Source organism: Cyclopterus lumpus, chromosome 22 (assembly GCF_009769545.1).
Source record: "Cyclopterus lumpus isolate fCycLum1 chromosome 22, fCycLum1.pri, whole genome shotgun sequence".
Lineage (NCBI taxonomy): Eukaryota > Metazoa > Chordata > Actinopteri > Perciformes > Cyclopteridae > Cyclopterus > Cyclopterus lumpus.
In genome coordinates, this window is record NC_046987.1 from 14,210,839 (window position 1) to 14,225,906 (window position 15,068).

A 15,068-nucleotide genomic window follows, 5' to 3' on the forward strand; every position below is an offset into this window, starting at 1 on the left:
GGTGTGTATCTCTGGTGAATGGCAGTCCTGGCAGGGCAAGGTGCCCCAGATTGAGGTGGAGACCCACAAAGTGGCATCCCCTGATGTCGTGGTTCCCACATTGGACACTGTTCGCCATGAGGCTCTGCTTTACACATGGCTGGCAGAGCACAAACCTCTGGTGCTGTGTGGACCTCCCGGCTCTGGAAAGACTATGACCCTGTTCAGCGCCCTCAGAGCCTTGCCTGATATGGAGGTGAGAGACCGGATAAATATGAATTATAGATCTTTTAAAATCAGTTAAAAGGATGATGCGATGTACTCCTTTTACATCCTTTCATTTTACCAGAAAGCTCTTATATACCCTTAAAATGTTGTTTAAAATAATAATATTTATGTATATTGGAGTGTACAATTAGGATAATTTTGTGTAATTTCCAAATGTTTCTCCTATTCTCTGCAAGGTTGTGGGTCTGAACTTCTCCAGTGCCACCACCCCAGAGCTGCTGCTGAAGACCTTTGATCATTACTGTGAGTACCGTCGTACCCCCAACGGTGTGGTCCTCTCCCCTGTCCAGCTGGGCAAGTGGCTGGTGTTGTTCTGTGATGAGATCAATCTTCCAGACATGGACAAGTACGGCACACAGAGAGTCATCTCTTTCATCAGACAGGTATGATTCATTGTTTACAAACAGCTATTTTATTTTTAGGTGTGCAAACTGAAATCATTGCAGCATAACATTTGGTATCCCTTCTTGTATGTTAAAGGCTGCCCTGTGGTGTTTTTCTTTGCAGATGGTGGAACATGGAGGTTTCTACCGCACCTCAGACCAAACGTGGGTCAAATTGGAGAGGATCCAGTTTGTTGGAGCCTGTAATCCTCCCACTGACCCTGGCAGAAAGCCTCTCACACACAGGTACGGTAACCAGAATGATTAAAACAATAATATAGTTGATACCATGATTAACAGAAAAACTAATGAAATAAGAATGATTCTTCTAAAAAGTAACATTCTATACGACAAGCCCTAACAGTGGTCACGTGTGCCGTCTCTAGGTTCCTGCGCCATGTTCCTGTGGTGTACGTGGACTATCCGGGCCCAGCCTCTCTAACCCAGATTTATGGAACTTTCAACCGTGCCATGCTGCGCCTCATCCCCTCTCTGCGTACCTATGCTGAGCCTCTTACTGCTGCTATGGTTGAATTCTACAACATGTCTCAGGTAAAGAAGATAACCAAATAAATATGAAATACGTATAGTGTCATAGGAAACTAGTGTACAAACAAAAGATAAGACGTATGTTTTACTGATCATCTTTCAGTCCTTTCATTCATACTATTATGCTATCATGTCTTTATTCATACTATTATATGTTTGCATGTCTTTAATCTATCCCTTTTTTCCTCTCAGGAGCGGTTCACCCAGGACACCCAACCTCACTACATCTACTCTCCCAGAGAGATGACCCGCTGGGTGAGGGGTATCTTCGAAGCCCTGCGGCCACTTGAGACTTTGCCTGTGGAGGGACTCATCCGCATCTGGGCCCATGAAGCGCTCCGTCTCTTCCAGGACAGGTGAGTGCAAGTTTCTGAGATGCTGAAGAATAGGACATTCTTATCTATTCTGATAGTGTTTGAAGGAAATCACAGTACATTTGTTAGATTTTAACAGTAAAGTGTACAGTATATTTGTATGATCAGTCTGCTTGAACTGATAAACTGCCACCTAAGAAATGCTCAGGTATTTGAAGAATGATAATTTGCTAATTTTGAAGATGATCCTAATCTTAAACCTTTTTCCAGGCTTGTCGATGATGAAGAAAGAAGGTGGACAGATGAAAACATCGATGTGGTTGCTCTCAAACACTTCCCCAACATTGATAAGGAGAAGGCTCTCAACCGGCCTATCCTCTACAGCAACTGGCTCTCCAAGGTAAACCGGAGACAGGTTGACTATGCTGTGATATTCCTGACCTAAAGTCTTAATCAACTCCGTTCAAATGGAAATCTAACTGCTTGTTTATGGATGCAGGACTACATCCCAGTGGAGCAGGAGGAGCTGAGGGACTACGTAAAGGCCCGTCTGAAGGTGTTCTATGAAGAGGAGCTGGACGTCCCTCTGGTGCTCTTCAATGAGGTGCTGGACCATGTCCTCAGAATTGACCGGTGAGTAACAGCCTCATCTGGTGTTGGTCTAGAAATATACCAGTATGAAATATTGTGTTGGTGAAGGGGATCAACGAATATTCTACATACCGTGACCTCACGGTAAACGTTACGTCATGTAAACAAACCATGTACCTATCAGCTGTGCATTCGAGATCAGACTGGAGACGTAACCACTTAAAAGATTGGTGAGTTGTAGCCTACTTGCTATCTTCCTGCGTTTGTACTTTCAAACAAAAAACTAACTTTCAATATTATGATATTTACGGGAAACGACATAGAACATAGCCAAAACCAAGTAGGATACTTTCACCTACTTGGCGATCTGCGTCCAGCCAGCCACCTTATTTAGGTTTATGGAGTGAAACGAGGAGGGTTCGCATCAATAACACGAATCAGCCATTCCTCGCCCATTGCAGTGCTTTCAAAGCAAGCGACAGAAATTAATAGAAACACGGCGTCTAACAAAAAGTCAGTTAGGATGCAGTGTCATGGAACTAATGGGCAAAAATAGATAGTTCAAACCTGTGTTTTTTGTTTTAAAAGAACATTTGAATGTCATTTTTAGCCAGTTTTCGTATTTTAGTTAATTTTAACAATTCCCCCTCCAGAATCTTCCGTCAGCCTCAGGGCCATCTCCTGTTGATCGGTGTGAGTGGAGCAGGAAAGACTACTCTGTCTCGCTTCGTAGCCTGGATGAACGGACTTAGTGTATACCAGATCAAGGTTGGTACAACACAGGCAATTGTAGTGATATGGCTCCAAATATCTTCCTGTGTGTATTTAATTTGATTTCTGCATGTGTGTTTTTAGGTACACAGGAAATATACTGGAGAGGACTTTGATGAGGACCTGCGTACAGTGCTGCGTCGGTCAGGTTGCAAGAACGAGAAGATTGCCTTCATCATGGATGAGTCCAATGTGTTGGATTCTGGTTTCCTTGAGAGAATGAACACACTGCTGGCCAATGGAGAGGTACCTTTACCACTGCCATCATGATCGATGGCAACACTGTCTTTAGATTTTTAAGATAAAATATTGATTTTAGTTGTGCACACCTAATTTTCTAGTTCCTGATATGTTAACATTGCCTGATCTTTTTAGGTTCCTGGGCTATTCGAGGGAGATGAGTATGCCACCTTGATGACGCAATGTAAGGAGGGAGCCCAGAAAGAAGGCCTGATGCTCGACACGCACGAGGAGCTCTATAAATGGTTCACTAGCCAGGTTATCAGGAACCTCCATGTTGTTTTCACCATGAACCCGTCATCAGAGGGCCTGAAGGACAGAGCTGCCACATCTCCTGCCCTCTTCAACAGGTACAGAGACACTTGCTGAACACTAACCATGAAGTAATCAATACCACCATTACAATGTTTAATGTCTTGGGCGACTGTGGGTCAGTGGTTAGCAGGTCTGTCTTTCAATCTAGTCGATGTGTCCTTGAGCAAGACACTTAACCCTGAATTGTTCCCTGTAGCTGTGTCTACAGTGTGTTAATGTAACATGATTGTAAGTCGCTTTGGATAAAAGTGTCAGTTAAATGACATGTAATGTAATGTATAATGTCTTAAAAATGTTAACATGACTTTTTTACTCAAACTTTTCTTTGAATTAGGTGTGTGCTGAACTGGTTTGGAGACTGGTCCACAGAGGCCCTTTATCAAGTCGGTAAGGAGTTCACCAGCAAGATGGATCTGGAGAAACCAAACTACAAGGTGCCAGACTACATGCCCGTTGTCTATGACAAACTGCCCCAGCCACCATCTCACCGTGAGGCTATTGTCAATGGCTGTGTGTTTGTACACCAGACCCTTCACCAGGTAGGAATGTTTCCAAGTTTGCAGTTGTGGTGAATGAGGTGATTGCGTGGTAAACTTCAAAATGTGGCTTTTGTGTACACAGGCTAACAACCGTCTGGCTAAGCGAGGTGGTCACACGATGGCCATCACTCCTCGCCACTACCTGGACTTCATCAACCAGTATGCCAACCTGTTCAACGAGAAACGCAGCGAGTTGGAGGAGCAGCAGATGCACCTTAACGTTGGTCTCCGCAAAATCAAGGAGACTGTAGATCAGGTATAGTAACTCTGGATTTTAATCAATTTAATGTTACAATTTTATGCCACCTATTCCTCAAAACCTGAAAAGACCGGTGTGATGTTGGTCTGTGCTTGTCAACTGCTACTCTTGTCTGACTCCCCGCTTGTACGTGTGCCTCCTCATCAAGGTGGAGGAGCTTCGTCGTGACCTGAGAATCAAGAGTCAAGAGTTGGAGGCAAAGAACGCTGCTGCCAATGACAAGCTGAAGAAGATGGTCAAAGACCAGCAGGAGGCGGAAAAGAAAAAGGTACGCAGGAAGAAATGTACCTCTTAGATCACTTAAAGAAAATTCAAAAAATCACAATAGTAATTTCTTCATCTTTTTGAGAGTTTTTTTTTTTTTTTTTTTTTGTACTTGTTCTCCAGTGGATAATGTAGCCTTGTTCATTTAGATTGAATCAGACTAAACTATTTTGTTTATTGTGATTCCAGGTGATGAGCCAGGAGATTCAGGAATCTGTGTACAAACAGCAGGAGGTGATCAAGGACAAACAACTGAGTGTGAAAGAAGACTTGGACCAAGTGGAGCCTGCTGTTATTGAGGCTCAGAATGGTACAGTGGTATATTTACTCACGGCTGTCTTTATAGTGCGTTTCATTTGTTGTCACAGAACAAGTACAACTCGTGCTGCAAGGATGTATTGTCATACTGTTTACATAACAGTAAAACTATATACATGCTCTACAATACATGCTATACTACTGGTTTACTTAGCTTTACCCTGGTTCCCAACCCCAAACAGAAGATATTTTCCCATTTTGTTAACTTTTATGATTTTTGAAGCGTAAAGGCAACCGCCAGATTTAAAAGGCTACAGTTAGGTTAAAAACAAACTACACCACGTCACAAGACTTCACGTCATCACCACTAAGCTGAAGGCAGATTAGTCCTCCGCATGATGATGTTTAATATTGTTTAATTTTTTTAAAGCTTCAATATTCTACTTTATACCGTAACCAAAACGTTAAACTCTTTTAAGCTTGTGTTAACCACAGACCTTATTTTAGGCATCTAACCAAAAACTCATTCAAATGACCTATCTACTTTGAGACGAGAGAACTGGCAGTGCAAAACTGCAAACTTATTTCCAGGTTTTTGGACTCCTTCCTCTAGCACTGAAATACAATGTTATGAAATACTCACTAACTTGATCTTAACCTTCATCCTCCCATCATCACTGCCCCTTCCTTGTCATAATCCACAATCCTTGTTCACCTGATGTTGATAGCCGTTAAGTCTATTAAGAAGCAGCACCTGGTGGAGGTGCGTTCAATGGCCAATCCACCTGCGGCCGTGAAGCTGGCCCTCGAGTCCATCTGCCTGCTCCTGGGAGAGAGCACGACTGACTGGAAGCAGATCCGTTCCATCATCATGAGGGAGAACTTCATCCCCACTATTGTTAACTTCGAAGCTGATGAGATCAGGTGAAATAATAAAGAATGTATTATGCAATTGTTCACTAAAGTTCTCTCCCTCTCTGTCTCGGCTTCCCTCTTACTTTTCAACCCCTGGGTCTGTTTCTTTTGCCCTCTATGCTCCCCCTTTCCCTCTTTTCTTTACTACTTATTTCTTTCAAAACATTCCTCTTTCCACCTAACTAGCGGTGAGTTCTATTAAGAGGCATCACCTAGTAGAAGTGCGGGCTATGACCAATCCTCCAGCTGCAGTCAAGCTGGCCCTGGAGTCTATCTGCCTTTTGCTGGGCGAGGAGACCAATGACTGGAAAAAAATAAGACTAGTTATTATCAGGGACACTTTCATCAGCAGCATAGTCAACTTTTCCTCCGAGGAAATGAGGTACCGGTGTCAGAACGTCTGTCTAGTCTTTAATGGAAGCACTAATTATTTCAATCGGTATAATAATCAAGTGGCACCCGTGATCAGAATTTGATTTTAGGTTTCTTATCGGTTGATTTTGCTGAATTAGAAAATGAGAAGATGGTTAAAACGACTACTATCCTTGTTTCAATGGTTGAGGTCATGATTTTGCACTTCTAACAGATAAGATGATAGTAATTGCCCCCCTTCTCCACCCCAAACAAAACTTAAATGATTCTGTGCAATATTTAATTTCCTGTGATTCATGATCATCATTCCACACTTTCACATTGAAGTATTTGACTGGGAAGGGCTGCTATATTCTAACTTTTTGGACTGTTTACATTTTATTCAGTGACTCCATCCGTGAGAAAATGAAGAAGAACTACATGTCCAACCCAAGCTACAACTATGACCAAGTCAACAGGGCATCTCTGGCCTGTGGACCGATGGTGAAATGGGCGATTGCTCAGGTAAGTAAGCCAACAATATGAAAAGGAATACAAATACAATTTTTTTTTTTTTTTTTTAAAGAGTTCTTTTTTTTTAATGTATACCATGTTCTGCCACTCCCCTAGCTTAATTATGCCGACATGCTGAAGCGCGTGGAGCCTCTGCGTAACGAACTGCAGAAGCTTGAGGATGACGCCACCGACAACCAGACAAGGGCAGAAGAGGTAGAGCAGATGATCAGAGACCTGGAGGCTAGCATCGCTCGCTACAAGGAGGAGTATGCCGTCCTTATCTCAGAGGCCCAGGCCATCAAGGCTGACCTGGCTGCTGTCGAGGCCAAGGTAACTGGTCACCAAACCCTCTCTCCCTTTTTTTGTTTCCAGTTTTAACTGTCGTATGCGTACATATCTTGCTGCATTTTTCTGAACTCGTGCTTTCTCCTTCCAGGTGAATCGCAGTACAGCCCTGCTGAAGAGTCTTTCAGCTGAAAGGGACCGCTGGGAGAAGACCAGTGAGACCTTCAAGAACCAGATGTCCACCATCGCTGGAGACTGTCTGCTCTCTGCAGCTTTCATTTCCTATGCCGGCTACTTTGAACAACAGATGAGGCAGAACCTGTTCACTACTTGGTCTCACCACCTGCAGCAGGCCAACATTCAGGTAGTTCACGCTCTGATACACAAGGCCATTTTTGACCATCACACCTACAAATCCTAGCCTCACTCGCATTACCAATATGTACAGTATGTGTAAACTTAAAGACATCAAATGTCCCCCGCAGTTCCGTACTGATATAGCTAGAACTGAGTACCTGTCCAACGCTGACGAGAGGCTACGCTGGCAAGCCAACTCTCTCCCAGCTGATGACCTCTGCACTGAGAACGCCATCATGCTCAAGAGGTTCAACAGGTCAGTGTTTTTCTCTTCTTCTGGCAGTGTTTTTAGGTTGTGTTACTGTGTAGAATAATAAGCATTCCTGATCATTAGTTAGCCTTGATGTGATTTCACTTCCCGCATTTATCTATTCGATACGTTCCCCTTTTCTAGGTACCCGCTAATCATCGATCCATCAGGCCAAGCAACAGAGTTCATAATGAACGAGTACAAAGAGCGCAAAATCACCAGAACCAGTTTCCTGGATGACGCTTTCAGGAAGAACCTGGAGAGCGCCCTCCGTTTCGGAAACCCACTGTTGGTCCAGGTATGAACGGTTACTTCACAGTGCCAATATTTAGCTGTCGCTGCCCAAGGCCTAAATATTCATCAAGGATTTGGTTATTTATAGTAATTTATCATTTTTTGCCTTTTTAAGGATGTAGAAAGTTACGACCCTATCCTAAACCCGGTGCTGAACAGAGAGGTGCGCAGGACTGGAGGACGTGTCCTCATCACCCTGGGAGACCAGGACATCGATCTGTCACCTTCCTTTGTCATCTTCCTTTCCACGCGAGACCCAACGGTGTGTAGATTCATCCATTATCTTCGTCTATCATGAAGAAAAAAATGCTTTCGTGAAATGGAGCATTTGCCTTTATGAAAAGGATTCAACAAGGTAGTTAATCTTTGTTGTATGGTGTTTCTTGTGTGTGTGCAGGTCGAGTTCCCACCAGACTTGTGTTCTCGTGTTACATTTGTCAACTTCACTGTGACGCGCAGCAGCCTTCAGAGCCAGTGTCTCAACGAGGTCCTGAAGGCTGAGAGGCCTGATGTGGATGAGAAACGCTCTGACCTACTCAAACTGCAGGGTGAGACAGACAATGTGCCAACGCAATGTCAAGGCACAGCTGGGGAGGATGACCACTGATGGGGATGCAAGATGAAGAGTTCAGTGACATGATAAATCAACAACTGTTCCTCCGTCTCTTGTAGGAGAGTTCCAACTGCGTCTGCGTCAGCTGGAAAAATCCCTGCTGCAGGCCCTCAATGAGGTTAAAGGACGCATCCTTGATGATGACACCATCATCACCACGCTGGAGAACTTGAAGAAGGAGGCAGCTGAGGTGACCAGGAAGGTGGAGGAAACAGATATCGTTATGGCAGAAGTGGAGGCAGTGTCGCAGCAATACCTGTCTCTGTCTTCTGCCTGCAGCAGCATCTACTTCACCATGGAGTCTCTCAACCAGGTCTGGACACATCTCACTTGCTGTTTTACCCACTCCTTTTTGTTTAATTTTGTGCGTGTTAAGATTATTTTCTTAACTCTAAACACGCATGCACACTAAGATATGCTGCCTAATACTTGTATACTAGCCAAACAACCTTTTAATAAACTAATCTTGTTTGTATCTTGCTCCAGATGCACTTCCTGTATCAGTACTCCCTTCACTTTTTCCTGGATACCTACCACACAGTGCTGTATGAGAATTCCAACCTCAAGAACATCAGTGAACATACACAGAGACTCGATGTCATCACTAAGGACCTCTTCCAGGTTTGAACCACGCATTTTGAAAACAAGAGACTCCTTTTCTTTCGTAGTATGATTGTAATGGACATAATTTGTCCATGTGGTTGTTTTTTTATTTAGGTGGTGTTCAACAGAACAGCCAGAGGTATGCTGCACAATGACCACATCACTTTTGCCATGCTGCTGGCTAAGATTAGCATTAAAGGCATTCCAAGGTAAGATGCCTCTATTACACTCATGTACAACCAGTGGTAGTATCGCATTAAAACAAGGTTTCTCAGTAATATCAAACATCAATCTTAATGATTTCTATCCATCTCTTTCCAGTGAGCCCTCATATGATGTCGAGTTCCAGCACTTCCTTCGTGGTAAGGAGATTGTTCTGACTGGCATGTCGCTGCCCAAAGTGAAGGGTCTCACCACTGAGCAGAGTGAGGCCATGGTTCGCCTCAGCCGCCTGCCGGCATTCGGCGACTTGGTGGAAAAGGTTCAGGCTGATGAGGTGAGTAATTAAACAGTAGCTGTTTAACAAGCATACTTCTAAATAACTTTTCTACTACGGCCTCAGTTCTCATTATTGCTTTCTTTTGTTACTTCAGCAATTCTTCATGTGGCTTGAGAGCAACACTCCAGATCTGGCTGTTCCTTATATGTGGTCAGAGGAGAAGCCGTCCAGTGAGTATATAGCTTTGTCTTCTGATGCATGAACATTAACTTCAAGCAGATATTGATTTCATTATTTACGAATATATATTCATATTCTGCTCTGCCCTGCCCTTCCCTCTACACCTCTGTTGTTCAGCTCCCATTGGCCAGGCAGTGCACCAGCTGTTGCTGATTCAGGCCTTCCGCCCCGACCGTCTGCTGGCTATGTCGCACATCTTTGTCTCAAAGGTGCTGGGAGAGACCTTCATGAACATCATCGAACAGCCGCTTGACCTGGCTAACATTGTGGACAGCGAGGTAGTACCAAATATCTCTTCATTAACTTTCTCTCCAGAGGCGTTGGTCATTGTCAGTGTTCTGTGGCTGACTTTCCGTCTCTTGTGTCTGTAGGTGAAGCCCAGCACACCTGTGCTGATGTGTTCTGTCCCAGGTTATGACGCCAGCGGCCTGGTGAGAGATCTGGCTGCTGAGGAGAACAAACAGATCACCTCCATCTCGATTGGTAAGGAAGGAAGGAATAAGTATTGACACACAAGGAAGATCCTGAAGTCAAACGTTTAGTTATATTGATATTGTTGGTAAATGTCTTCTTACTGTCCACAGGTTCGGCTGAGGGCTTCAATAAGGCAGACCGAGACATCAACACTGCTGTCAAGTCTGGCAGGTGGGTAATGTGTATTTTCTTTGTGTGTACACTTTGTTTTGTTGTCTTGGTATCCTGACTGTTTTCATCCTGCAGGTGGGTGATGTTGGAGAATGTCCACTTGGCCCCTGGATGGCTGATGCAGCTGGAAAAGAAGCTCCACTCCATGCAGCCTCATGCCAGCTTCAGGCTTTTCCTGACAATGGAGATCAACCCCAAGGTAAACCACAATACTCGTAAAAAATGTTAACAACATTTCATACTCTTTATAATGAAGCAGTGAGTAAATGATCATCCTTTTGTCTTTCACCCCTAAAATCTCGTTACTGTGATTTCCCACCAGGTTCCAGTGAATCTGCTTCGTGCCGGTCGTATCTTTGTGTTTGAGCCTCCTCCCGGTGTCAAGGCCAACATGCTCAGAACCTTCAGCAGCATCCCTGTGGCTCGCATGTGCAAGGTCACTTAATCCGGACATACCAATGCATAAACTCACACTTTTCAACCAAAGGCTTAATCTATAACGTCAATGCTGTCTGCACACGTACTAACATACCCCCCCACCCCTCCACCCCACCCCCTCCTCTCCACCCCCTCCTCTCCCCCATGTTTCTCCAGGCGCCCAATGAGCGAGCTCGTCTCTACTTCCTGCTGGCTTGGTTCCATGCAGTCATCCAGGAGCGTCTGCGCTATGCACCACTGGGCTGGTCCAAGAAATATGAGTTTGGAGAGTCTGACCTCCGCTCTGCCTGTGACACCATTGACACCTGGCTGGACGACACTGCTAAGGTTGGAGATCATTTCATAAATCATATACAGTGCTTTAAATGTGTCGGCATAAGAATAATTATAATTATAAACTTGTATCAAAAACCATAAATTCATACAGTTTAAACGGTACAACTGTTTTAAAGATATGACAACCTTGTCACACTTTGCCTCTACCCACACACACACACGCAGGGTCGTCAAAACATTGCACCAGACAAGATCCCCTGGGCGGCTCTGAAAACCCTGATGGCCCAATCCATCTATGGTGGCCGCATTGACAATGAGTTTGACCAGCGACTGCTCAACTCCTTCATGGATCGCATCTTCACCAAGCAAAGCTTCGACAGTGAGTTCAAGCTGGCTCACAAGGTTGATGGGCACAATGACATCAAAATGCCCGACGGCATTCGGTGAGTAGTGGCTTTTTAAAAAATCACTTTGGTTCATTGATATCAAAAGGATGTTTTCTTGATGACCTTAACCTGTTAAAATATGTTATTTTATGTCACAGGCGTGAGGAGTTCATGCACTGGGTTGAGATGCTTCCCGACACTCAGACTCCATCTTGGCTTGGTTTGCCTAGCAACGCCGAGAAGGTGTTGCTCACCACTCAGGGTACGCCACAGCCGCTCATCTGCGTCATCTGAACTCTGTTGTTCTGTCACAGTAACAGGACCCCAACATATCATGGTTCTTCTTGCTCAATCAATTCATTCAGATTCCATGTTTTCACAGGACAGATTATTAACCGTCTCTCTCTACTAGTGTCTTGACCTTTTTATTTTGACAGGGTGTCTCATTGCAACCAGCGGTCAAAATCTTATATTTTTCCGTCTGCTTTGGGCAGAATACTATGTGTGTGTTTGTGTGTCGTGGCAAAGAATATGTTACGGGTCCTCTCTCTAATTCCTCATCTTCTCATGGGTTTACCAGCTAGTTTATGGCAAAAAAACATCACTATCAGTCTTAGCTGTGTATTTGTAGCCTAGCTGTTGTCATAGCCATCGCACTATAAAAAGTGCTCTGCTTAAAGGAAAGGGTGTGCGTGTCCTCACCCTCCAGCAGCTGTATTTCACAGCCATCATGTCGCTTTGCTGAACTATTATCCTCACCCCACCCTCAGATTAAGATTCAAAGCAACCCCACTCCTCCTCCTCCCCTCAATCAAACCCTGTCTACCTGCTTTGTCCGATTTGATTTCCACACTCTTTCCAAGCGTCCACCATCCCAGCTGCCGAATCCACATCTTAGACCACCTCCCACACTTCCCCATCTTTCTTCAACCTCATTCCTGCCCCTTAGATTCTCTTGATTCAGTCAGTCAAGAATGTGGTTAATTTAACCATTTGGAAACTGTTGAATGTTACTTTTGATGGAAATATTGCCTGAAGCCCTTTGTGTTTGTCCTACCCAATATAGTCCTTATTTGTTTGTCCATCTGGCACAACTCTTTTTTTTGATAAAACAAACCTTTTATTAACACACCCTCAAGGTAAAGCGGTTGGTGTTTTTGTTCCACTATTAATTTCTTCTCCCCTTACCTCCCACCATGGCTTTGTCTTCAACCTCCCTCCCAACTCACTCGCTCCCTCCGCCCGGCTGCTCAGGCACTGACATGATGGGTAAGATGCTGAAAATGCAGATGTTGGAGGATGAGGATGACCTTGCCTACGAGACGGAGATAAAGGAGAACACTTCGTCCACATCTGATGCCCAGCCCGCCTGGATGAGGACCCTCCTCACCACCGCCTGCAACTGGCTGCAGCTCATGCCCCAAACAGTCAATCCACTCAAACGCACAGTGGAGAACATCAAGGTAATGGCAGAAAAATGAGGAAAGTTGGTGGTTGGCACGCAGACATCCGGAGACAGACTTATAATATTCATCCATGAACATTTATGTTATGTTTTTTAAACGTTATACCACCTCGAACGCCATTGCCGGAGGCATTATGTTTTTGGGTTGTCCATTCTTGTAAACACAATATCTCAGGAACGCCACTCATCTGTCTCATTCTGGTGAAGTCTTAGGAATTACGTGCACAAACTGATCCACATTTGGCACAAACGTCCACTCAAGAATGAACTGATTCGAATTTGGTGGTCAAAGGTCGCTGTGACCTCACAAAATCATCACTCAAGAATTGATATGTTAATTGTGAATGGGATAAAACGAAGAAGTGATGGCATTTTGGACAGACTTGGATGTGAACTGCAGCATACAACCACAAGGTGGTTTGTTTTATGACTTAATGTAGACTTATGAGCTAAAATTTAAAATTAACAGGTTTGCATTTCAGCAGATAAATATGTACCTTCTTTTCGTTGTGCCCTTCTGTATTTGATTTAATGTTTTTGTCAAAACGCACATCAGGACCCACTGTTCCGGTTCTTCGAGCGTGAGGTGAAGATGGGTGGCAAGATGCTGCAGGAGGTCCGTCAGGATCTGGCCGATGTGGTGCAAGTGTGCGAGGGCAAGAAGAAGCAGACTAACGACCTGCGCACACTCATCAGCGACCTTGTTAAAGGTAAAATTGTACTCTTTGACCCCACGGTTCATTTATTTTTAACTTTGTACTTGTTTGAAGTCGGATGAATTAATATAAGAAAGTCACTGCACACTTATAATATAAATCGGTTTACGGAATTTCTGAGGTATAACTGGTATACACCTGTTTTTCTTGCTTCCCAGGCATCCTCCCTAACGGTTGGTGCCGGTACACAGTTCCAGCCGCCATGACTGTGATCCAGTGGGTGGCCGACTTCAGTGAGCGAATCAAACAGCTGCAGCAGATCTCCCAGGGTTCTGCCAGTGGAGGTGCAAAGGAACTGAAGGTACTTTTTGGTTAACGGTTTGTGTAGAGCATCAAACAATCTGTACCTAAATAGTATGTTAGAATTCTTTAACATTGACAAAGCCACAAAGTGCTAGAATTTCTTTCTCCTTCCATCTCTCCTTCTCCAGAACATCCATGTGTGCATCGGCAGCCTGTTTGCGCCAGAGGCTTACATTACTGCTACACGCCAGTATGTGGCCCAGGCAAACAGCTGGTCTCTGGAAGAGCTGTGTCTGGAGGTCAATGTCACCACCGCCCAGGGTGCTGCACTGGATGCCTGCAGCTTCGGCATCAAAGGTGAGACAAGCAGGGTCACACTAATTCTATAGCAACCTAGTCAAATACTTGCACAACTCTTGAAAATGTAAATCCAGTCGATTGTCACTAATAGAACTCTGTGATCTAATATATTTGTAAAATGTAGTTCACGGGTTCTAATGTGGAACATGCTCCCCGTTTCTCTCAGGTCTGACACTGCAGGGAGCTACTTGTGCCAACAACAAGCTCTCTCTGTCCACCGCCATCTCCACTGAGCTGCCTCTCACTCAGCTCCGCTGGATCAAGCAAGACAACGCTGAGAAGAGACACATGGTATGAACAAGATATCTATACACAATATATGAAACTATTCATCTTTCTAATGAGTAATCTCTACAGTTAGAATATGATTTTGTCCGTTTCCTCACATTTGTGTCTCTTGTCCTTGCAGGTGACTCTTCCCGTGTACCTGAACTTCACCAGGTCTGACCTCATCTTCACTGTTGACTTTGACATCGCCACCAAGGAAGAGCCACAATGCTTCTATGAGCGTGGTGTTGCTGTCCTCTGCACCGAGTAGATGAAACGTTGGTCATTCCAGAAGACCAGAGAGTCTTAATTATTAAACCACATATACTCTTAGTCATTGCTTATTACCAACAATTTAAGAAGTAGTTTGTAGCCTGTTGTATTCTAATATAAAACGTAGTTGTCAACATTCATGGAGCAGTAATTAACTTGATGCCATTCTTAGTGTTTTTGGAAAGTGTTGAAGAAGGTTGAGAGAATGTTAGATGGTGGAAGAGAGGAGGAAATGTGGAAAAGTTGAAGGAAACTGTATGTTTTTAGATTGAATAAAGCCTGTTGGAATGAAATTAACTGCAATAACGGTTTCAGTGGTCTTTCATGATAATGACATTGCGTTGGGAGCTCTTGATCTGACCGAATGTTTTGGTATGCTCGAATAG

At 44.1% G+C, this 15,068-nt stretch overlaps 1 protein-coding gene across 1 annotated transcript in view; it reads left to right on the top strand.

Annotated features, from left to right (window-relative positions):
* Window positions 1–14,985, top strand: part of dync1h1 (dynein, cytoplasmic 1, heavy chain 1) — a 29,099-nt gene extending 14,114 nt beyond the window's left edge. Inside the window, exons 38-78 of the mRNA XM_034563497.1 lie at window positions 2–235; window positions 444–650; window positions 775–896; window positions 1,037–1,202; window positions 1,392–1,555; window positions 1,784–1,913; window positions 2,013–2,146; window positions 2,758–2,872; window positions 2,960–3,121; window positions 3,251–3,465; window positions 3,765–3,969; window positions 4,052–4,225; window positions 4,377–4,496; window positions 4,682–4,802; window positions 5,479–5,674; window positions 6,424–6,541; window positions 6,647–6,862; window positions 6,969–7,181; window positions 7,303–7,430; window positions 7,569–7,722; window positions 7,834–7,980; window positions 8,116–8,266; window positions 8,391–8,644; window positions 8,818–8,952; window positions 9,049–9,143; window positions 9,256–9,430; window positions 9,528–9,603; window positions 9,731–9,891; window positions 9,985–10,096; window positions 10,198–10,258; window positions 10,334–10,457; window positions 10,581–10,694; window positions 10,853–11,023; window positions 11,198–11,415; window positions 11,517–11,620; window positions 12,613–12,821; window positions 13,380–13,533; window positions 13,698–13,840; window positions 13,971–14,139; window positions 14,309–14,433; window positions 14,552–14,985. Coding sequence (XP_034419388.1) covers window positions 2–235; window positions 444–650; window positions 775–896; window positions 1,037–1,202; window positions 1,392–1,555; window positions 1,784–1,913; window positions 2,013–2,146; window positions 2,758–2,872; window positions 2,960–3,121; window positions 3,251–3,465; window positions 3,765–3,969; window positions 4,052–4,225; window positions 4,377–4,496; window positions 4,682–4,802; window positions 5,479–5,674; window positions 6,424–6,541; window positions 6,647–6,862; window positions 6,969–7,181; window positions 7,303–7,430; window positions 7,569–7,722; window positions 7,834–7,980; window positions 8,116–8,266; window positions 8,391–8,644; window positions 8,818–8,952; window positions 9,049–9,143; window positions 9,256–9,430; window positions 9,528–9,603; window positions 9,731–9,891; window positions 9,985–10,096; window positions 10,198–10,258; window positions 10,334–10,457; window positions 10,581–10,694; window positions 10,853–11,023; window positions 11,198–11,415; window positions 11,517–11,620; window positions 12,613–12,821; window positions 13,380–13,533; window positions 13,698–13,840; window positions 13,971–14,139; window positions 14,309–14,433; window positions 14,552–14,680 — 6,321 coding nt within the window. The 3' untranslated portion in view covers window positions 14,681–14,985. The remainder of the gene's footprint in view (window position 1; window positions 236–443; window positions 651–774; window positions 897–1,036; window positions 1,203–1,391; window positions 1,556–1,783; window positions 1,914–2,012; window positions 2,147–2,757; window positions 2,873–2,959; window positions 3,122–3,250; window positions 3,466–3,764; window positions 3,970–4,051; window positions 4,226–4,376; window positions 4,497–4,681; window positions 4,803–5,478; window positions 5,675–6,423; window positions 6,542–6,646; window positions 6,863–6,968; window positions 7,182–7,302; window positions 7,431–7,568; window positions 7,723–7,833; window positions 7,981–8,115; window positions 8,267–8,390; window positions 8,645–8,817; window positions 8,953–9,048; window positions 9,144–9,255; window positions 9,431–9,527; window positions 9,604–9,730; window positions 9,892–9,984; window positions 10,097–10,197; window positions 10,259–10,333; window positions 10,458–10,580; window positions 10,695–10,852; window positions 11,024–11,197; window positions 11,416–11,516; window positions 11,621–12,612; window positions 12,822–13,379; window positions 13,534–13,697; window positions 13,841–13,970; window positions 14,140–14,308; window positions 14,434–14,551) is intronic.
* The last annotated feature ends 83 nt before the right edge of the window (window positions 14,986–15,068 follow it).